The 23108-nt window shown below is 32.1% G+C and overlaps 3 protein-coding genes across 3 annotated transcripts in view; 2 read left to right on the top strand and 1 right to left on the bottom strand.

The window, feature by feature from the left end:
• Positions 1-8686: 8686 nt before the first annotated feature.
• LOC148612933 (carbohydrate sulfotransferase 1-like) lies at positions 8687-10881 on the top strand. Its single transcript, XM_088594863.1, has 3 exons — positions 8687-8793; positions 9294-9498; positions 10124-10881. The coding sequence occupies exons 1-3, from the start codon at positions 8736-8738 to the stop codon at positions 10869-10871; spliced, it is 1011 nt and encodes a 336-aa protein (XP_088450989.1). The 5' UTR covers positions 8687-8735; the 3' UTR covers positions 10872-10881.
• Positions 10882-11196: 315 nt separating this feature from the next.
• Positions 11197-19787, top strand: LOC148612932 (uncharacterized). Its single transcript, XM_088594864.1, has 3 exons — positions 11197-11642; positions 15462-15623; positions 18526-19787. The coding sequence occupies exons 1-3, from the start codon at positions 11573-11575 to the stop codon at positions 18786-18788; spliced, it is 495 nt and encodes a 164-aa protein (XP_088450990.1). The 5' UTR covers positions 11197-11572; the 3' UTR covers positions 18789-19787.
• Positions 19788-21528: 1741 nt separating this feature from the next.
• Positions 21529-23108, bottom strand: part of LOC148612931 (uncharacterized) — a 7570-nt gene continuing 5990 nt past the window's right edge. Inside the window, exon 3 of the mRNA XM_088595415.1 lies at positions 21529-23011. Within this exon, the coding sequence (XP_088451541.1) occupies positions 21735-23011 (1277 nt within the window). The 3' untranslated portion in view covers positions 21529-21734. The remainder of the gene's footprint in view (positions 23012-23108) is intronic.

Genomic DNA, 23108 nt, shown 5'->3' with positions numbered 1-23108 from the left:
TATTGAAACATTTACAGCCTAAAGACAACTACTCAGTGGTGAGATTCATTTGTATTTTGTTATGATTTGACAACGGGCATTAGTTTTGGAAAACTGTCTACCGTGGACGAAAAAAGAAACATTTGTCAATTAATCGCTTAGAGTGGAATATCTATGTGAGAAGTGTTGAAAGATGTTATGCAAAATTTTACTATAGTGAAGCATTTCATTTGGTCTTTCGACTGTTTAGAAAAGGCCTTATAGTTTGTTCCTTTGGAATTCGAAATGCTTTTTTCTTGTCTTGTAGTATGGTGGAAAAAATAAGTCTGATAATTTCAGTTTTTGTGGGCAAGTCAATCTTTAAAAAAAACTCAATCATTCTACTAATTCTTTCATAACGGTGCAATCCTTCTTATGCATGAAATAGCGAATCCACAAAAGTATAGCTTTTAAAATTCCACTTTGCATTTTTTTCAACAAATGAACGGGGTGTAAGATAAGTGACTTTTTGGTTGTGAATGAATGTGTCAAAATTGCTAGGCATTTACGTGCTCGGTTGTGTCTTTAATATATATATACCTTATAAGCTTTGTAGTTAAAGCAGGTCTAAACAAAGCGTAAGTATACAACAAAGATGTGAATCAGAGTACATGTGTACAAGGAACGATGCACAATATTGTAGTGGCATTACATTAAGGATTAAGTTTTTGTAGATAATCATAAGTCGAGATCATTCTTTTCCTGCTTATATGTCAGTGTTAAGTATCCTGTATCTGTTGTTATTTTCATTATATCGCCTAGTTTTATCACATACATTGATATATACATCAGTTTTTAACGATACTTACATTAAATTTTCTTGATACATGTATTAGTTTTTCACGATACATGCGTCCAATTAAATAGAAACATGTGTTCATATTACCTAATGTGTGCGTTCACGTTATATGATATATGCGTTTAATTTACAGCAAATATGCGTACATTTTAAACAATAATCCTGATGTATTGGCGAAAACTCGTTTCTTATATTTTATGTATTTTAGTTTTTATGTTCGTGTTAATGTGGTGTAGTTTTGTTTTGTATTGCTTTTGTCGTTTTCTATTTATAGTATCAGGTTTTGACAACATACATTAACGAAAAAGTAAATTATCTCCATGCATGTGCGTAGTCTTCGTGAGAAGCAAATCCATGAACCGTTCATCAACATTCCACAACTATTGTCAAAATATATTAAACTATCCAGAAACATGTGTATACTAATACAAAGAATTTTATTAATCAATGTTAGTTTTTATGTGACCGCCATTCTGTTTCTACTTTTGCCATGTGGAAATTTACACAAAAGCAAGCACCTGCAATTAATTATTATATGGCACCTGTTCCAATAGAACTGTCTTTCAAAATCAATTAAAAAGCATGACGATTTTGTGATTAAATTAAACAAGTGAACAAAGGTAGTTGGTTGGGGTTAACAAATAGTACTAGTCTGTGCAGTAATAAATTCAACACGTACAGGCAAATAAACAGATCATAATTAAATATAGGAAAAAAATATCGGCAAAAAATACCAAACGTCAGATGAGGGATAATTCAAATGTGTCATAAAAAAAACAAGGCCTGAACGTAATTACACGAAACAAAAGACGTTCTACAAACATACAATGTTTCAAACCTAATGAAATTGATTGCACATGAAAACTGAAGATAATGCAAACACGAAAACTCAAAGCACTAGAAAATTGAACCACCAAAAAAACAAAAACAACGGAAGTGACATCAGGTGCTCCAGAAGGGTAAGCATATCCTGCTCCGTCAGCGACACCCGTCATGTTGCTAGTGATGATAATCAGATAATAGTCTAGCAATACTAATGCAGTTCCAAGCGATATGTTAAATCGTTTTAACATTAAAATATACTACCTGTGTTAATCTTTTTATTTGAACTTTAATACAACAAATTCGACAAACTTCATCGAGGCACAATTTCAACGGAGTATCGAATGGGCATTAATTTGACTTCTTTATTCTTCTTAATTTGAGTGCCTTCAAAATCTTGTGAAAGGTAAAACAGTTAAAGAGGCTAGATCCTTCAATATCGATATATGTTGATAAAGTTCTCTCCATTAATAATAACTAAATTTTGAGAATGGCTTCTGTTTATTTATCCACCAGAAAAGAAGAAATTAAAGAAACTATTTACACAGCTTCCTGCGCGTCATACCTCCGAGACGATTTTGATATAAAAATTATTATTTTCCCTTTATTGTAAAGTAATATACCAGCTTCCCCTGCACATTTGTTTATATTTCTCAGTTGTAGAGGTATGCCATAGCTAATAGCGTCTTTTCTGACTTCTAAAGACGCCGCCGAAGCATCAAATACAGGCTTTAGACCAAGGTTAAGGTAGATAAGGCCCATAGGCTGCCTAAAAAGTTTAAATTCCAATATCCTTATCTTTTTGCAAAAAATTATGTTTCTGAAACAGCTTATAGATGAATTTTTAATATGTCATCAAATCATAATCTTTAGATTTTACTTGTAATTTCTATTTTGATCTTCCACACAAAGTTCAGGATTTCTTTAAACTCTTGGCTTGGAATTACATATTTCTTATTGCATTTCGTTCTTTTATTTTCATTGTTTTATAATTCAATTTTTTCTGTACTGTTTTGACTACTCATTTTACCGATTTTGACATGTTGCAATATTTTATGACCCTCATTTGAGTTAATATATGCCGGAAATAATGAACCAAAAAGAAAGTGGAAGGTTTAGCGCTCTACAAAAAACTGTTTTAACCTATCATGCCTGTACCGTGTCATCACCATTGCGTTGGTTTCCAACTTTCCCGTTTTTACTATGGTATTGACGTTTGCTATACGACCTTTCCTTTTGAATTTGAATTTTGACTATTTCCTAGGATTTATCAGTTCGGTAGTGTTTTGTTATTACATTAAAAAATATTACTTGGCCTGTTAGTATTAAAAGTCAACTTGATTTCTTAAAGAGCATTCCCAAATTGCATAAAATAGAAAAAAGTTTTACTTTGAAAGAGGTGTAATGTTTTTTTTTTTTTACTATAAACTGGGTAATTATGAATCCAGTTGTAAGTATTTACAATTTGTTTGTCTTATGCAGTACATATTATCATTCCCAACGCTATTTGAATATTATGCCTAGTCATGACAATCTCATGCTGGGATAAATATATATTATGTTGAAAAGTTAACACCCGGTCTTGGGTTTTGACATCTATCTACCGTGGACAAAAACATTTGTCAATTAGTCGCTTCAGGTAGAATCTCTGTGTGGGATATGTGTTAATGTGTTATGCACAATGTTCCTGTAGAAAAGCATTAAATTGACTGTTTCGTTTATTTGACTATGGCTAAATGATCTGCAACTTCGGAATGCAAAATACCGTTTGCTTAGTCCTGTAGTTGGATGAAAAAAATTAGCCTAATCATTTAATCTTCCAGAACGCAAATTAATCGTTAATGTTGTGTCCTTCCATTTATTGAGGAATTGTTTAATCATTTGAGAACATGACATTGTGGTTTGATATTATTAGTGTGGACATTATCTGCAGTAGTTGGTAGTAAAAAGAAATTAAAACTGATATACTATTTTTTTCCAAAAATAAACAGCATCAAAAAAAGATAAGGTTCCCACTTGAGTTTGGCAACGAATATGTGAAAAGGCATGAAAGTGTTCTGTTATGTCTGATATGTAAATATACATCGTCATTGCTTAAAAGAGGGTTTGGTCGAATAGTTTCTTCCTGAAATAAAACAATGAACGCACTACATTAGTATACCGTACCGATGTGCGTCAGAGTACACGTGTACTCAGTTCGTTCAAACGAGTAATCAAGGGAACCGAGGTTATAGCGGTAATCAAAAGAATGTAATCCAGGGACAAAGACCCGACATGGAAAACAGACATATACAACAAAGAACATACAGTAACTAAAATCATACATACAAAGTAACAAAAGCAAATGAGCAACTCGGAATCCACTAAAAACTGGGAGCATGGACCAGGTCACCGGTAGGGTAACATACGATATATTGGTAATGTTATAGGTATTACGGTTTTGTTAATAATCATAAACCGACGAATGTGTTTTTTTAAATCATCTTGCATCAGGTGGTTTCAATACCAGATTTAACAGTTAAAATGTAGTAGATAGTAAAAATGTAGTAAAAATGTAATGTTAAGAAAACGATAATCTCTAATCGAATGAACAAAACAGAGAAAATTAAATTGACAGTGAATAGGAATCAAATCGTAAAACTGAACAGAAACTTTTGATATTGAGAAACCCTCTATAAATACACTCTCTATTTAAATAACACATGCATTTTATTTACATTTTACAAGCATGAAGCCCATTACATTGTCTACGAAAGTGATCGACACAGTACGCAATAACCAGATACTGGAAGAAGAATGTATTACTTTTGATAGCTACCACTGCATTTTACTATCAAAAAGATATGCTTTTCTTACATTTGATTCCACAAGGTACTGAGAATATGACCGTTAATATCATGAAAATGTGTTTCCTTTATTTTACAAGTTGCTAGCTAATAACTACGCAATAAAATTGTAATTGCAATATTTGACGCTTATGGAAATGTCTCTAAACCTCAAATGTTCACAGGCGCGGAGCTGCCGTTAGGCAAAGAAGCTTTTGCCTGCACTTAATTTTGCCAATTCTTTTTTTTCTTTTGAGATAAAATACATCCAGGAGAGGCATAAATGATGCTCTAAAACGCTATCTCCAGACCCCTGCCGTAACTTTGCCTGCACTTCAATTTGGCCTCAGGTACGCGCCTGGTTCATTGAAGAGGAAACTAAGACATTATTATAAATTTTGCAAGTTTAAAATATAGTATTGAGTTTTGCTTTTCGTCTATTTCTACGTATATAGACTTAATGCACGATAACGGTCGTTATGTTTCTTTGACATTTTTACTATATAGGATCTCATGATATTTATTAAATAATATTGAAACTTCTTTTTTAACCCTAAAATAAAACAATTTCATGTCAACATACATAGTGAAATTCAAGTTTTACTTTCCAGGTTGTCATCCCTACGTTAAAGAATACCAAGGGCTGCAAATTGATATTCGCAATATATAAATTACGATTAAAATCCCATCACATTTTCTACAATTATAACTTTCCTGTCGTTATTGCCGATGTTGTAGTTCAGCCTTGATAATATTTAAAGCAATGATATGCGGAATAGTTGTAAAGAACCGGTTATAATGGTTAAGAAAATAAGTAAAATTGCTGCATAAAGGCATTCAAGGTGAGATGTCTTGAAGGTGAATTCGGTACAAAACGTCGCTAAAGTAACCAAAAGTTTTGAAACCTAGCGGTCGATCAAATAAGTTTACGAAAACCCCACATTAATATTAATTTAAAGATAAAACGATTTCCTTCAAACTCTTACAGGTATCTTTACCTTAATTTTGTAAATAATAGGTACATACATGACGTCAGTAGATGTGTAAAATGTATGCTCTCTCTCTCTCTCTTGCTTTTTCGTCATTTTGTTTTGTATTATCATGTTCGGTTGTATTAAAATAACCGTTTTATATATATTTTTAAAATAACCGTTTTATATATATTTTTAATTGTTTTGTATTTGGGAATCAAATCAAATAAAACTTTGACTTAATTCTATAATAAAATTTATTTCAAATGATAATGTTTTATTCAGCTTTTAATGAGTGGAGCGTCATCGTGTTTTAAAAAGTTTAATGCAAGATGTTGAAACTTATTAGATTTCATAACACAATGAACGAAAGCTTACATCTTCAAAATCGAAAAAATCAGAAACCCTATCTACATAGCCTTTGTACAAAAAATAGGTGTACGGTCATTCAATAGCCGTGCTAGTTACCAATATATGCGCGTTTGTTTTTTGTTTGTTTGTTTGTTTGTTTTTTGGGGTTTTTTTTTGGGGGGGTGGGGGCATTAAAGAATTTATTGCATTAAAGAAGTCCATTATTTAATACAATATCTTCTCTCCATTTTACTTTTTATTACGAACTACATTGTGTGATTTTCGGAGATATTTTTTAATCTGAAAACTTCTTGATAAATGTTTGCTGTGCTGACACTTAGCCCAATAATAAAGGTAGACATACAATTTTAAAATAGGTGCAGATAACATGAAACCAACGTAGGTTCATCATATACAACAACGATATAGTGTCTTAATACTTGAAATTTGGTATGATCAATCTAATACAGCTGGGAACATCTAAAATTAAAAAAATATCTGTCTTTTATTCAGCAAATATCAATACACTGTACACGTCTTTCACGGAGTGACCTCTCCATACAAGCATTAGAATCAAATATATAGGTAAATCTCAATCCAAAAAAAAACATTGTATGCAAGAAATACTAAAAACCAGACTTATTGAAATAGAAAGCCAAGTCAATTACTGAGACTTTCTACAGTTTGAGGTATGAAATAAAACAAACACTCAAAATAATCAGTTTTCAGAACCGACATCATAAATAGCCTATAATTGCATTTTTTATATTTTTATCTTTTCGATTTCTACATGATATACAAAAATAAATTCCTTTGAGAAAAATTCTACCTAATATATTTTTAAACGGCATAGATTAGTACACTAATATATTACCGTCGAAATTATACTTTTTATTACATCCAGTCCCCATAAAATCGCTATTCATTCATTCTAAAAACAATCACAGGAAAACAAACTTTAACGACATTATTCCATAAAGATACAAAACTTGATGGTACAAACGAAATAAACAAGGTCATAAACCCGATAGTGGGCAGTGTCCAGAAATCAGGCAAAGGGCAAACCTTAGGTGGGTGTTCTTGTCAAATCAGTAATATGAATTAAGGTCATTATTGCTGAAATATTCAATAGTTTTGTAAAGATTGTTTCTCGTCAATACAAGTTATTTGCTCTAAACACTATTTGGTCTTTTTGGCATAATAGTGGTTTATTGTATTTTATATGAAATTGCAATATACTGTCTATATCCTACTGTTTATCGAATACAAGACAATGCTATACTTTTGGAACGAAGATGGCTAGAAAATCATCTGAGTTAACAACAAGCAAAAAAATGCAGCTTTGGGAACCAACTAATATTAAAAAGTATCCAAAAATACTCAAAGCGATATGTTTTCCATGACCAACATAATATTTATAAAACAAACAAATAAACATAAAACATAACAAAACCGAACCAAATAAAACAAAATTAATGTAAATATAAAGACAAAACAAAATAAAGAAACCTTTTTTTTTGTTTTTTGTTTTTTTTTTGTTTTTGCTTTTGTTTTTTTTTTTTTGTTTTTTGTTTTTTGTTTTTGTCTTGTCTTGTTTTGTTTTTTGTTTTTTGTTTTTTTTTGTTTTTTTGTTTTGTTTTTTGTTTTTGTTTTTTTATTTTGTTTTTTGAAGACTATATATTTTTTATTATTTTGTTTCAAATTTGTTTGCTATGATTTTAATTAAAGTTTATATGTTTTGTTATTTTGTTTCAGTTTTGTTTTGCAGGTTTTTATTTATTTATTTATATATTTATTTATTTATTCTATAACAAAATTAAAAATATATATATACATAGACGTTAAAAATAGTTCAGTTTACAAAACTATTCACCAATTCTGTAAAATAACAAAAAAAATTACCATCAAAATCGCACTTCATGCCTATAAAAAGAAGAAACTGATAAAGAGAATAAAAGGCAAAGGAACTTTCGTGAGAGTATTCGCTTAAAATACAAAACCTTTGAGTATGCACACATAGACTGACATAACATGGCGATGATGGTTTTCATGCACTGAAATTATTCAAAGAAATGCAATGAACATAACTTGTTCTTGCTCATTGTTCACAATACTTTCACACATTTAGAATATATAACTATATAGTTCTTTAGTTTGTTTGGTTAAACTGAAAAGAATGTAAGCCAACAGGAATTCTTTTAAAAAAAATATATAGAAAACATAGATTTTTCCAGTATGTGACGTGACGTTTATTACTTATTACAATGTCCTTTCAAACGCTTTATATTGAAACGGTTCATGGCCAAGTCCGGTTCCTTAGTGCAACATTGAGCGTAAAATTTATTAGAAATTTAATAAGTATTTTATCGGATAATATATAAAACACTTTTGCAAGAGTCATGCAGGAAACGGCTTCATTATTGACTCTAAAAATCTTAAGTTTAAAAGTTTTAATTACATCGACATAATTAGGTTATTTTATAGTACAGTATGTGTAAACGTCAAGTGTTGCACGTATCATGTTTTAAATGTTTCTCCGACTCATTCATTAACATCGTTGTGGATAAACATGTAAAACATTTTATCAAAGCGTGCATGGTCCTTAGAAGGGTTAGTATTTACATAAATTAGCGATTCATCCAGTGCACGTATGTGACGTCAATTTATCCCGTATTACCCCCTATGATTCGAAAGACGCTGTGAAATGGACATGCCTTTAAATCTCTTCAACTGATAAGTAAATCTCAAGGTTTCGGGGGTTCATTTTATTTGAAGAAAATTCCTACAAAACTTCTCAAATATGATACCTCATGTAAGCCATGATTGACATAACCTAATCGAGGATTATTGGATTTTCCTCTGATATTTAAACAAATATGTATATAATACGAAGATATGCAGTTTCGAGTTTCACTTGAATAAGTGGAACTAACTAAGAATGGTTCTACGATGTATAGGTATTATTTGAACGCTTGGTTTTCTGGATTTGCAATTTGTTCTATAATCAGTATGTATACTTGAACTAATATGGCCGCAAAATTGATGGAGGTGTTATTTTACAATGAAAAAGAAACAATTATAAATAGTTAATGTATAAATGACTTGCTACAAACTGCTTCATATGACTGGCTATTATAGGAATTTTGCCCTATTGAGAAGTCAGTCCTATTGTTTCGAGAGAAAAAAAATTCTGATGTTTCCATATTTTTGGCGTTTTGTAGGAATCATTTGTGCAAAGAAAAATAATTATTTTAGTTTTCAATATTTGTAATTTATTATTTTGTTTCCAGTTAGAGTTTAAATTTACAATTATCTCAATTGTAATATAATTATAGATCATATTCTGTATTACAAAATGTATTTGCAAGTTTTAGTAAGCCACACTTGTTCACAAAAAGAACAAAAATGTAGCTTAAATAGACTTCAGGGAAGTAAATGACAAGGAACACATACAGGTTTACTTCAATCTCAACGACTGCATCATTTACATTTTCTCCTATTTTGCAGATGGACTTTTATCTCTACCACTGACAACAGAACAGACCAATACGAACATTAATTCTCAAAGTAAAATTCTTCTAGTCGGGCACATGAGAAGTGGATCTTCCTTCACTGGCGAAATGTTTAATCAACATCCTAACTCATTCTATATGTTTGAGCCGTTACTGGCCCTGGCAAAGTCTGAAGCTAGAAATAAAGAATCTTTAATTAGGTAGCTATCTATCTTACTTAATATAAACTATATAAGGCTTCTATCTATATGTCAACTAGTGAGAAGTTCAAGGAAACGTGTAACGAACACAGGTGCAGGCTGACGAACTCTCAAAGCGGGGTATAATAAAATATAATATAATATTTTTAATGACGCTTTTACTGCAATATGGTTTAAATATTGTTTTTACCGCATTGCAAAAAATATATATTTAGCTCTGGAATAGATTAATTTCAATAACATTATTGCACTGATTATTATGAAATCATTGCGTATTATCAATATTGGAAATAAGTTGTTGTATACCTTCGCCATCGGGAATCTAACTTCCGGTTCTGAAGTGACGGCTCCGCGGTGACCGTCTAGTAAAAACCATTGTTTTAATGATCACTTGCAGTAATTACTTCAAACTATTTTGTCGTATAGCACGATAAAACTAATGCGTCTACAATATACATATGTTCATGGCTACAACAGATCAGTTCTTAAAGAATTTTTTCATCTATAATATAAATTGTCCGTTTGTTTAACTTAGAGTTTTCACAATTAAGTCTTGTTAATGGTATTAGCTGATTAAAAAAGTTATTCTTACTCTTAACTGTTTTTTAATTATTATTTCTTTTAGAGCGATAAAAGGGTATCCTTTAAAAGATCAAAGAGCAATAGAACTATTGAAAAATTTGTTCGACTGCCAATTCTCAAAAGTGCCACGGAAAATACTGGAGAGTGACTTTATGAGGAGGTCATTGAAGACCTCAAAGTTTCGCACTTGTATTCGTAAAGATTCATCTGTAGAAAGTTGGAACCAATGTTTGAAAAACTTGACACACACTTGTAAAAACTCAGCCATAAAAGCTATAAAAACAATTAGACTGGAAACAAAATTAGCTGATGCTCTTCTTGAAGTTATACCAGATTTAAAAGTCATTTATCTAGTGCGGGATCCAAGAGCGGTTATGCAATCACGGATCAGGCTTAACATGGCTTTCCCCGAAAATTTGAAGACCGAATCTAGCGATCTGTGCAATAGAATCTCTTCAGACCTCAAGGACATTAAATTATCAGAAAATAAAAATAGAATACACATAGTACAATTCGAAAATATGGCAAAAAATCCTACCTCAACCGCTAAAGAAATGTTCCGTCAAATGAATATAGACATAACAGCGGAAGTGATCCGATGGATTGAAGAAAACTCTGTTGGCAATGGCAATTCCGGACCGTATTCCACTTCAAGAGATGCCTCAAAAACAATATATAAGTGGGTCGCAGAAATAGACAGAGAGGCGGCTAAAACTATCGATAAAATATGTTTTGGTTTGTTTGATATATTCGGGTACAAAGAGTTTAACAAAATAGTTGGAAGAAAGTAATTTCACTATATTTTGTGTCTTGAGCTTTGCTTTTGATACACATGTATAGTTTTGTGTGTGTGTGTGTGTGTGTGTGTGTGTGTGTGTGTGCTGTTGGTTTGTTGTCTGTTTTGTTTTGTGTTTTGTTTGGAAAGGGGTATCAATCGCAAACAGTATCATTAGATTGATACTTACATTGTATGGTTGATTTGACAACACATGTTTAACAACCATTGAGAGACCAAGATCAAAAATAGTATTAAAAAAGATGCGTTTTCGAGATCGTGAATGAAATTGAAAAAGAATATGTGTTAATGCTATGCTCGACATGCGATTTCAGGTAAGACGCATTTAGACATAGAACAAAAAACAACAACAACAAAAAGGAAACAAATATTACGGGAACTTTCAAATACAAGACCAACGCTTGTGTGTAGTTTTACCTTGATATGATCAAATAAGCATGCTTAAGTAGTTGAGTGAAGTATTTTAAATAACTGTTGGCTTTTGTTTCGTATTCGTACGCGTCATAAAAGGATATACATGCATCATTCATAAATATGCAATTGGTTTATGGTATTTAGTGAAACTACACTCCATGACACTGATTAACATACTACCTGGAGGCATTGGTATTCGTTCATTACATGTTAGAGGACTAACTTACATGTTTACCTTTGTCTTTGTTTTTGTTTGATCTTTTTACACTGTATTAGAACGGCATGATAGGGTTACAACTTGGAATATCGGGTCGTTTGACACTTGTTAGTGTCTTTCTTATTCAAATAACAGGTTAGTCACGGTTTAGTTCGGTTATCATATTCAATTTTAAATTTTGAATTTTAAAAAAAATTGAAACTTAGAAACATGATATAATGTACGTTGACTAATAATTTGATATGAAATTTATTATACGCGCATCGATCTTGAGCAACCGGAAAATGTATTTAAGATGTTCATCTGGGCTTAAGACTTCACGCTAGTAACAGTAATATGAAGTAAGGTTATTGTTTGTATATACAGCTCCGTTTATTCCATGTGAATTATAGGTCACCGTGAATCTTAACTTGAGTGCCAAGAAGACAAAACCGATTTTAGGTTATTGAAATAACAAACGTAACCCTTGTAATTTCTGCTATTTGAATATGAAAACAAAAGAACATTCAATTTTAGTACAACATACTGAATAAATGAGTTCATCATAATTATTTGTGTTGACAAACATGCACGGTTGTCCCCCGTTGACAGACTGAAGGTAAATGAGTTATCCCAAGCAGAATACACACTATACACCATGATGCAACGTTTGTTGTTGAGTGAATACCCGCTCGTCCTAATACAACCTTCCGTTTCCACCAAACACCGTCATACAAAATCAACAGCGAGTGTATTGACTTGCCAATTCACTTGAGAAAACAAAAACCCTATGCAATTATATTAATGTGTTTGTAGTGTATTCATATTCATGTTTGACAATGTTTTAAATCTCTTGACATGTAAATACACATATATTTTACAAGAGTGGTGTATATAGAGGTGATTTATGTTGAATTTATGACGATACTCCTAAATGTATTTAGGTTTAAAAATATTGGTATATATATGACTGTGTATTCTTTATCGATTCGCTTCAATTCAAAATCAATCCTTAATGCATTTATATACGCATTTACGGAAATTCCACAAAAAAAGTTTTATAAGAATTACATCACATGCAAGTTCGATAAACCTTGTAGCCTAAATGGAAAAACCGAATACCTTCTGAGTACATATATAGCCTGTCCTATCTGGTCTTGATTCAGTAATGCATGTAACTGGTCCTTGTAACTGAGCTTTGTATTCGTCTTCTTAGCAAAATCACAAGCCGTTTCGAGATGCGTGACTTCATATACGTACATTGTACATTAAGCCTATACGAAACTCATGAACTTCCTTATAACTTGCACAGGCACTGCGGACCAGGATTTTTTTTATTTTTCTCAAAAATATCATTAAATCATTTTGTATCCATATTTGAGTTATTATGCGTGTTGTCAGACATGTCCGCCTGCTATTCAATGCTGTTTATACTAAGCCCAGTTTTCATCTAAAGTATAGAGAAGTATATATAGATGAAAGCTAGACATAGTATAAACAGCATTAAATACTAAGCGGACATGTCAGAGAACACACTTAATAACTCAAATCTGGAAACAAAATGATTTAATGATATTTTTTAGGAGAATGTTTTTATAAATTTAAAAATCCTGCTCCAAAATGCCTGTGATAACTTGTATTCATGCGGCTTCATTTGTAGGTTTGTTTTTAAATGCATTGACTGAGTTTTACAGATTTTGTTTTAAAGTAAAATAATGTATTTTTTTTAAACATTGTAATCACTGACACAGCTGTTAAGAAAACTAGAGGCCCACAAGTGCTTGAATCGTTCACCTTATTCATTGTTTGCCTTTCAAAGGAAATAACTCTAACAAGGAGTCGTAAACTCGATGGAGACTTTTAAAGGCTTTATCATGATTCATCATGTAATTGAAACTTTCTTACTATCTATCATAGTTTTTTTTAAAAAAAATGGCAAATAACTGCACAAACAAAAACAAAAAAAAACTCATTTTTTACTTTCAATCATAACAACATTAACAAGGAGTCAGTAGATAGAGAGACATTTTAGGCCTTATCATGTTAAGATCATTTCATCAGTTGAAAGTTGTTTTCTATCTTTTATGATTTCAAGATACATGTATTTGTTAAAATCTACAAAAAGTCTTGATACGCCTTACAAAGAAATGGCTTATAAGGAATCGTAATAAAATGAAGTCTGTTGTAAAAGCTCTTCATGCAAGTCGAAGAAGAAAGGTCACCTTTATTTTCTCCATCTCTCATTGTTTTTTTTTTTGTAGATATATCTTGAAACAATGTAGTGAAATAAGCAAAAATCCAAACGATTTTTGTACAGGATACCCTACAAAACATTCATAACAACTTTAGATTAAATCTGACCAGTAGTTTCAGGGAAGAAGATATCTGAAGAAAAGTTTACAGACGTCGACAGACGCCAAGTGATGGCAAAAGTTTACTTGCTCCTTTGGGTCATTTGTGCTTATTGGCTGTTTTTTTGTAATATAAACCTAAGATGCAGCATCCTAAAGAAACGCCATACATATTAACTCTATATAATATATTAACTTCATACATACATAGTAACTCCATACTTAGTACTTCCAAACATACTCAGTAACTATATACATACACAGTAACTCCATACTTAGTAACTCAATGCATAGTAACTCCATACATAGTACATGTAATCCTATACATATTAACTCCATAAATAGTGACTCCATACAAACATAGTATTTCCATACTTACATGTAGCAAGTCCATACATACATAGTAACGCCATACATACATATATGTAGCAAGTCCATACATACATAGTAACTCTATACATAGTAACTCCATAAATAGAAATTCCATACATAATAACTCTATACATAGAAACTCTATATACATAGTAACTATATACATAGTAACGTTATATACATAGTAACTCTATATACATAACAACTCCATACATAGTAACTCCATACTCAGTACTTCCAAACATACATAGTAAATGCATACAAACATAGTAATTCCATACTTACATGCAGTACTTCCATACATACATAGTAAATGCATACAAACATAGTAATTCCATACTTACATGCAGTACTTCCATACATACATAGTAACTCCAATCCTACATAGGAACACCATACTTAGTACATCCGTTCATATATAGGAACTCCATACATAGTAACTCCATACATAATAAATCTTTGCATAGTAACTCCATACATAGTAACTCTATACATAGTAACTTTATACATAGTAACTCTATACATAGTAACTCTATACATAGTAACTCCATACATACATAGTTACTCCATACATAATAACTATATTCATAGTAACTCTATACATACTTACTCCATACACAGTAACTGTGTACAAACCCACTTCCATACATAGTGACTCCATACACAGTAACTCCATACATATTAACTCTATACATACATGTACTTATTTCCATACATATTGGCTCCATACAAAGTAACTCCATGCACAGTAACTCTATGCATTCCCCGTCTTGTATCAACTGTTTTTATAGTAACTTCGTGCATTCCCTGTCTTGTATTAACTGTATATATAGGAACTCCGTGCATTCCCGGTCTCGTATCAACTGTATATATAGTAACTCCGTGCATTCCCCGTCTCGTATCAACTGTATCTATAGTAACTCCGTGAATTCCCCGTCTCGTATCAACTGTATCTATAGTAACTCCGTGCATTCCCCGTCTCGTATCAGCTGTATCTATAGTAACTCCGTGCATTCCCCGTCTCGTGTCAACTATATATATAGTAACTCTATGCATTCCCCGTCTCGTGTCAACTATATATATAGTAACTCTATGCATTCCCCGTCTCGTATCAACTGTATCTATAGTAACTCCGTGCATTCCCTCGTCTTGTATCAACTATATGCATAGTACATGTAACTCCATACATTCAACTGTCTCGTTAAAACTGTATACATAGTATCTCCATGCATTCCACCGTCTTGTTTTGCAGGTACTAGTACATTTGACTGTTACACATGCTCGTACACGCTGACTGGTGACCCAACTCTGCATTATGAATGTGCAAACAAACCGTGGAATGTAACGACAGGCCTCAAAACACAGCCATGTGCAACCGATAAGTATTGCATCGCAAAAGTAGTCTTTGAAAAAGGTAAGATTTTCACTTTTTACTTTTATAAACCCTTTCGTGTTAAGTTGATGAGCATACTCAATATACTCTTCCGCGAGGTAGGTCTTGAATAGAACAAGAGAATTTTGTCCGCGAAGTGTACATTGCACTCGCCTTACCCGTGCTCATCGACAATCCAACAGTTAGCACAAAAAAGGTGTATAAGCAACTAGGGGTACTCAATCTGCACGTCCCTGGGCTCGAAATTTTGTCCTGTTTTCCCTAAATCAACCATAAGATGATAATTATCTACATTCATAGAATGTACATGTGATTATGGCTAAAGGGGCCAACATTAAGTGGAAAAAAAAGACGCAAGTATATTAAATAAGAAATGAAATACAAATCAACTTCGTGCTATCCACGTTTCGCTGCGCTCACAAATACATAGTTATTTCTGAACCACTTTTTGTATTATTCTTTTCCTCTTAGTTTGATCATAATAATATAGGTAACAGCTAGAGGCACCATAAGATATGACACTGCCGTCCTCAACTTTGGAATTGATTATCTTACTAGACATTCTAAAAATCACAAAGCAACTGACAGTTCTTAAACATGAACCGCAAACCATGCAGGTGGTTTAGAATAGTGTATACATGTAGTGAACGTGTGATTGTCGAATACAGATCTTTAAAAATGAGATATCGGTGGACTCCCAACTTACATGACATACTTCCCTCTTCTGAATTTGTTTCTCCAGAAAACAATAATAATTTCATTAACCTTCCATTTTTACCACTGGATAACGATTTCTCAATGATTTATTTTCATTTTTTCCAGTTTTACTATCAAGCCATTTTATTCCGAACGGAAAAATAGCTTGACAGAAAAACTACAAAAATCAATGAAAAATCAAGACCCAGTGATAAAAGTGGAAGGCTAATGATAATTAACCAAAACATATTATTGTTTCTGGTGAAAAAAAAAATCTGAAAAAAAGGGGGACAAAGTATGTCATGACCCCGTGTACCAGTACTTTCAACATTTTTTTTCATTTTCGTTCTTTATAGCTTTTTACAGTATTTCATTAAGGATTATACTGTTGCGTGCGTGGAAAAAATATGTCAAATTATATTGCCCCCTGCAGGCCCGGTGTCAAAAGAATGAATCTGCAGTAGCGCTAAGCTTGTCGCAAAAGGCGACTAAATAGCGCTCAGAACCCTAGCCGGGCTAGGGCGCTCTGTTCATAGAGCAACTGGGTTGTGTGCCCCATGTGGTGGAATAGGATCGTCAGGCCATATACGGAGAATCTGATTGCAAACCAAAGGGGTGCACCGTTTTGTGAAAAATGCCACGTTCCTCCCACATGCATGTTATAGGACCTTGTGGAAAAGGAGTCTTGACTTCACTACAGGAGGCCAAATTGCTCACCATACCGACCTCATTCATCATCATTGCATGTTCATTTTATCATCCATTTCATTTTCATCGCCCGGACATCGCTGAAATATTACTGCTTGGGCGTTAAATATCAATCTATCAATCAAATTATATTTATAATTCAATTCAAATAGGGACAACTAGATACAAAAAGTGCTCGAGAAAATAACAATGAACACTGTGTATAATTCATGCATGTAAAGAAAAGCTGGATGTTGTCTGAATGAGTGCTGGGGTGGATGCAGGGGAAGTGTCCGACTTCATTCGATTGTGGAACACATTACCAAATGATATCAAGACCTCGCCATCAGTAAAAGTTCTCAAAACTCATCTCCAAAATGAGGTAGTAAAAAAAAACAATATATTACTATTGCGGATCACGCAAAGGTCAAATCCTACATGCCAGACTTGGTCGTCAGTGTAGCGAGCTAAATAAAGATCTATTTGACAACAACATTATTCCATCCCCATTATAGCGGCGAAATAGAATCAGCGAACCACTTCTTACTCTTATGTCCATTATATCAATCGCTTAGATGACAATATATTTCAGCACTTCAACTTCCTGATCAACTGACTTTTCTCCTATTTGGATCAGATGAGATGTCTGATGAGTATAAATGTTGAAATGTTTACCAAGGTTCAAAACTTTTTGCTACACAGTAAACACTTCAAATCAACAACCTAAATTACACAGTTACTAGTTCGAATAATTTTAAGAATTCCTTGCGTCCAGAGTAAATACAACGGGCATTAAATATCAACCTCTTCGCTTTGCACCAAACTCACCAAATGCACGTTATAAACACTGAAGCACTACTTCCGTGAGCAATGCTATATGATATAATTATTATTCATGACTTCAGGAGACGGATTGATATAAGACTTTAAGTCTTGTTTCTGAATCCTGTGGTTAATTTGCTATTGTTCGATTCATTCTATTGTTTTGGTTTGATGTTAAAATGTGCAAATTAGTTAATAAATATGTTTGAACTAAGTGTCCGAGGTTTGAACCCCACTTTAGTTGAAACAAATATGCTAACTTTATGAAAATATGTGAAAATAATAGTCTTACTATCCCTTCCCTTTATAAATGTCTGGTTCCACCCCTAGGCCTGGAGTGAAACATACTGAGTACTAGTGTTCGATTTTGACTCATTCTCTGAGCGTTGATTGTATGTGCTTTTTGCATTTTTCGTTTTATATCTTTTCCCTGCACTTTTATTTTGTTTCGTTTCTTCTAGTTGCATTTTACTCATGCATTGTTTTTCTTATTGACAATTCGTTTTCGTTTTCTGTTTGTTCTTTTTTTTCTTGGTTTACAGTTTTTCGTCATCTTTGTTTCTTCTTGTTTACTGGACTACAACGACCACGTGACAACGACACTAAAAAATACAACGACTCAAAGGAAAGAATCTCGTCAAAAATGATCCAGAACAAGAAATATTGATAAAACAGAATTTTGTTACAATTAAGTTAATTATTAATTTATTTATTTCAGATAAGAAGACGATACGATCAGTTGACAGAGGCTGTAGAGATTCAGAAATGATGCAATGTGGTGTCAATTGTTGTGATGAAAATTTTTACAATGTCGTCTGCCAGTACCAGTGTCAAGGACAGAACAATAATGGCGGGATTTGTAACGATAGAGATGTTTCAAAAATAAATTTTGGCGGGCCAACTGATGGGACAGACAAGAAAATATGTTCATATACTTTCATAGCGGTTATTCTATTATGTGCAAAATCGTTGACTTTTTAATATTAAAGTGCCATTCTGCAGCATATGAACTATAGGAATGAATATTAAGATCAAAAAGTTAAATCTGTTTGCATAATTTAATAATCACATTTCTAATGCAGGTCCTTTTGAATGAAAGCTAGTGCCACCGGTATTCAAAGAAAATTATATACGTTTTACAGAAAGCACACATTTTAAGGGAACAGATATTTGATTTCAAAGGCTATGATAATATATAAATTTATATGCAGTGATTCAGTAAAAAATAACCACTGTCTCTATTGAACCTTACATTTGTGTAACGAGACCATTTACTCACACCATGAATATGTAATATTCTAATACCTTTGTATTCTAAGTTTGATCGTACATGTATGCATATACAACATATCTACTCCCCGATCCAAGTATTGGTGTGTGTGTATGTGTAGACTTAATGCGTATACAACATATCTACTCCCCGATTCAAGTATTGGTGTGTATGTATGTGTAGACTTAATGTGTGAGTGACTGAATCTCAATTTGATACTTTCAAGTCAATTATATACAACTGAAGCTTAAGATTTCAGGAAAATTGAAATAATTGTTCAAAACAAACAAATTCTTCTTTCTAAAGAATTATTATATTGTACATATTTAAGTAAATAACCGATTTGATATTTCAGAATTGATATTTCGTTTAGTTCGTTTAATAGATAGATATATGATGACGTTTACTATTTTGCTCATAAATACCACGAAAACCGTTTTATTATTTTTATTTTTTATTATTTTTTTATTTTTTTAAATTTTTTTGTTTTTTGCTTTTTTTGTTTTTTTTTCTCTACTTTTTGTAACCAAGATTAATATTCAATTCAATTCTTTATTAACTTTAAACTTTACAGTTTATCAGTATAAGGTGAACAAAAAAATATATAATGACATTATATGTCAGTAATGTCAGAAATTATTGTTACAATATTATATAGATGCGTTTCTTACTGTAAATGCATGACATAAATATTTGCCTAAGTTGCATAACTCTTTTGTGTTTTCAACAGCTAGTAGTTGAACAAGTTTAAAGGCGGAAGGCCTAGACCAATAATACTTTTTTATAAAACTTTTACGTAAATCAATATAACAATTACATTGTAAAATGAAGTGAAACTCATCCTCAATTACATTCATTTGACACATATTACAAAGCCTAGTATCTCTACTAGTATTATAATACCGCCCTGTTTCAATAAGCAGATTGTGCGCAGATAGTGATATATTTACGATAAACAACAGGAATAACACATTTTTTCAAATAAAATTGAAGTTCAACATTAGAAACTATGTATTTATAAATTTTACCTTTTGAAGTAGCATCTAATACAGAGTAAGGATCTTGTTGAGCATGAACAAACAAACGTTTTTTGATATCATATAAACAAAACTTATCTAAAGTAATATCAAATTGATTGTCCCACAGGTAATATAAACCTATACGATATAATATTTGCTTAATACATCGTGCCCAGTTGTTATGATTGGCACAATTATCTGCCAATTCTTTGTAGCAAGACTGCAAAATACAGTTATCACTTTTCAAAATTTTATACCACAATTGTATCATTCTAAAATAACGTTCATATTGTAAAGGATATCTTCCAAGTTCATAATAAATCATGACGTTACATGTTGTCCTTTTCACTCCAAGTATCATCTGACAATAATCTAAATGTACTTTTTCAACCATTGGGGCTTTATGTGCACCCCATATTTCACAACCATACAATAATACACTAACTACGAAAGTGTCAAATAGATTCTGCATAGTAAAAACATTCAAAAATAAAGATGATGTAGTTTTTCGTAAGCCAAACATGGCTTTTCTACCCTGTTCAGCACAATGCCTTTTGTTATAAGAAATTTACAATTGTAATGCAACAATACACCCAAATAACAGAATTTGTCTACAATATCCAACCTATTACCATTATAAAACCATTCCTCTTGAGCTCTAACAGCTCCACCTCTACGAAATATAACTATCTTAGTTTTCCTTATGTTAACAGTAAGACCCCATTTTTCTGTATAGTTCGACAAAGGGTTAAGCATATTTTGCAACCCATTAATTGATTCAGACATTAAAATGATATCATCAGCATACATTAATAAGAAAAGTGTAATATTTTGAAATTCTAGTGGTGTAGTTCCTTCTGAGATAAACTCGAGCTCAAAATCATTAACATAAAATGAAAATAAAATAGGTGAAATAACTTCACCTTGCATGACACCTAAACTATTGGTGAAAAAATCAGAATTCAACCCATTATAGCGAATACATGTTCTAACATTATTATACATGGATTTCAGAACTGTAAGTAATTTTCCTCTAATTCCCAATTTAGCAATTTTATACCATAAACACATGCGATCTATTGAATCGAACGCCTTCTTATAATCTACAAAACAACAATATAATATATTTCCTTTGCACAATACATTTTCTATAGCAGAATATACACAAAATATTGCATCTGCAGTACTATAACCCCTACGAAAACCAAATTGTGCATCAGTTAATATATCGTTACTCGATGCCCATTTTAGCAATCTAAGATTCAATATTATAGTAAACAATTTACCTAGGTTACTGACAAGACTTATACCACGATAGTTTCCTGGATCGTTGACATCACCAGATTTAAAAACAGGAACAAGAATTGCATCAGTCCATGATGACGGAAAATAACAAGAATCAAGCACTGCGTTAAAAATAGTGCATAAATATGGTAACATAATGTTCTTGTATTCGATGAAAAATTCGTTTAAGAAACAATCAGGGCCATGACTTTTCTCACGTTTCAACTGACTAATGGCGCTGACGATCTCATCAGAAGAAATATGCGAGTCCAAGACTTCGAAAATACATTCATTGTCGGGCATCTCCAGATCAACATCACCATCTGATACATCAGAAACTAGATTTTTGAAATATTAAAAAAAATCAGTTGCATTCAAATCACAGTTCCTAGTATTTTTTTTCCTAAATTTTGCATAAAACAGCTTTGGATTATTAATCCTAAGTTTATTGAGCATATCACCTTGCTGTCGCTTATAAAGATGTTTACATTTACGTTCATAGACTTTGTATTCTTTTTTAGCATTGTTTAAAGCGTTATGATTGAGACGGGTTTTGCCTCTGTTAAATATAAACAGCGCTGAATGATAGCTTGAATAAAGTTCTTTACACCTTCGATCGAACCACGGTTTATCTTCATGGATTGTATCAGGTTTACGATTCTGTCTTTTGTTTTGTCTGAAGAATGGAGACATAACATTTACAAAGGTCTCTGAGAAATGATTTATACTATAGTCCATTTGTTCCTGGGAAGCCAATTCAAAATGATTAATTGTTGCATTCAATATATCAGAATTAACCAACAGTGCATTAAAGCACGGGTCCTTAAAATCATCATTCCATTTGAAAATCACATCTTCATTCCCTGGGTTAGTACTATGTTCGTTATTAACACTTTCTGTACAAAAGTTTATTTCTAATTGAATATGTAAAGGTGCGTGATCACTAAATGTTGTGAAGTTACTAGTTATAAATTGTGATACAAACTTGAAGTTACTCGGTTTTGATAGCACATAGTCAATCACACTCATACCTCTAGGATTACTGTACGTAATGTCATTTGCCATACCATCGACATGACGACCGTTCAAGATTCGTAAACCACTGCTCTTACATAAGTTTATAAGCTGTATACCGTAGTCATTGGTCGCAGAATCAGGATTACTCCTGTCAGGCTGTCTCTCGTCAGCAACGTAAGTAAAACATTCACATATTCTATCTAAAACATTATCATGTACTACATCATTACAAACAAAATCATATAAATTACTAGTTCTAGAATTACAATCACCTATAATAAAAATGTTTGGGCTAACATCAGAGTATCTTGCAACCTGGGCCTCTAGTTCATAAAACAAATCTATATCGTGTATCATATAGAATGAAGATCTCTGTGGTGGGACATACACACAAGATAACAAATAGTAATGTTCATTGCCTGTGAGTTCCTTGGATACTTTTAACCATACTAAAGTTTCATAAAAAATATCAAGTATAGTAACAAATTTGTCAAGAGAATTTCTAATCATAACAAATAAACCACATCCTTGTTTATACTTTTTTCTGGCTAATGGGATTGATTTACATTTATACCCATTAACTTCTACATCACAAGTATCATTAATCCAACACTCTGAGAGAAATACAACATCATAAGTGCTTAAGAAATTTTTAAATCTGATATCTTTTATTTTATTTTCAAAACCACCATTTATATTCCAGGCTAAACA

Source organism: Perna viridis, chromosome 7 (assembly GCF_037379345.1).
Source record: "Perna viridis isolate PV_CMFRI_1.1 ecotype Kerala chromosome 7, ASM3737934v1, whole genome shotgun sequence".
Taxonomy (NCBI): Eukaryota; Metazoa; Mollusca; class Bivalvia; order Mytilida; family Mytilidae; genus Perna; species Perna viridis.
This window is presented reverse-complemented; position numbering and strand designations above follow the sequence as displayed.

Coding starts and splice junctions, on each gene's coding strand:
- LOC148612933 (XM_088594863.1), top strand. CDS start 8,736: ATGTATAGGTATTATTTGAACGCTTGGTTTTCTGGATTTGCAATTTGT. Junction 8,794..9,293: donor TGCAATTTGTTCTATAATCA/GTATGTATACTT, acceptor CCTATTTTGCAG/ATGGACTTTTATCTCTACCA. Junction 9,499..10,123: donor AATAAAGAATCTTTAATTAG/GTAGCTATCTAT, acceptor TATTTCTTTTAG/AGCGATAAAAGGGTATCCTT.
- LOC148612932 (XM_088594864.1), top strand. CDS start 11,573: ATGATAGGGTTACAACTTGGAATATCGGGTCGTTTGACACTTGTTAGT. Junction 11,643..15,461: donor CTTTCTTATTCAAATAACAG/GTTAGTCACGGT, acceptor CTTGTTTTGCAG/GTACTAGTACATTTGACTGT. Junction 15,624..18,525: donor AAAAGTAGTCTTTGAAAAAG/GTAAGATTTTCA, acceptor TATTTATTTCAG/ATAAGAAGACGATACGATCA.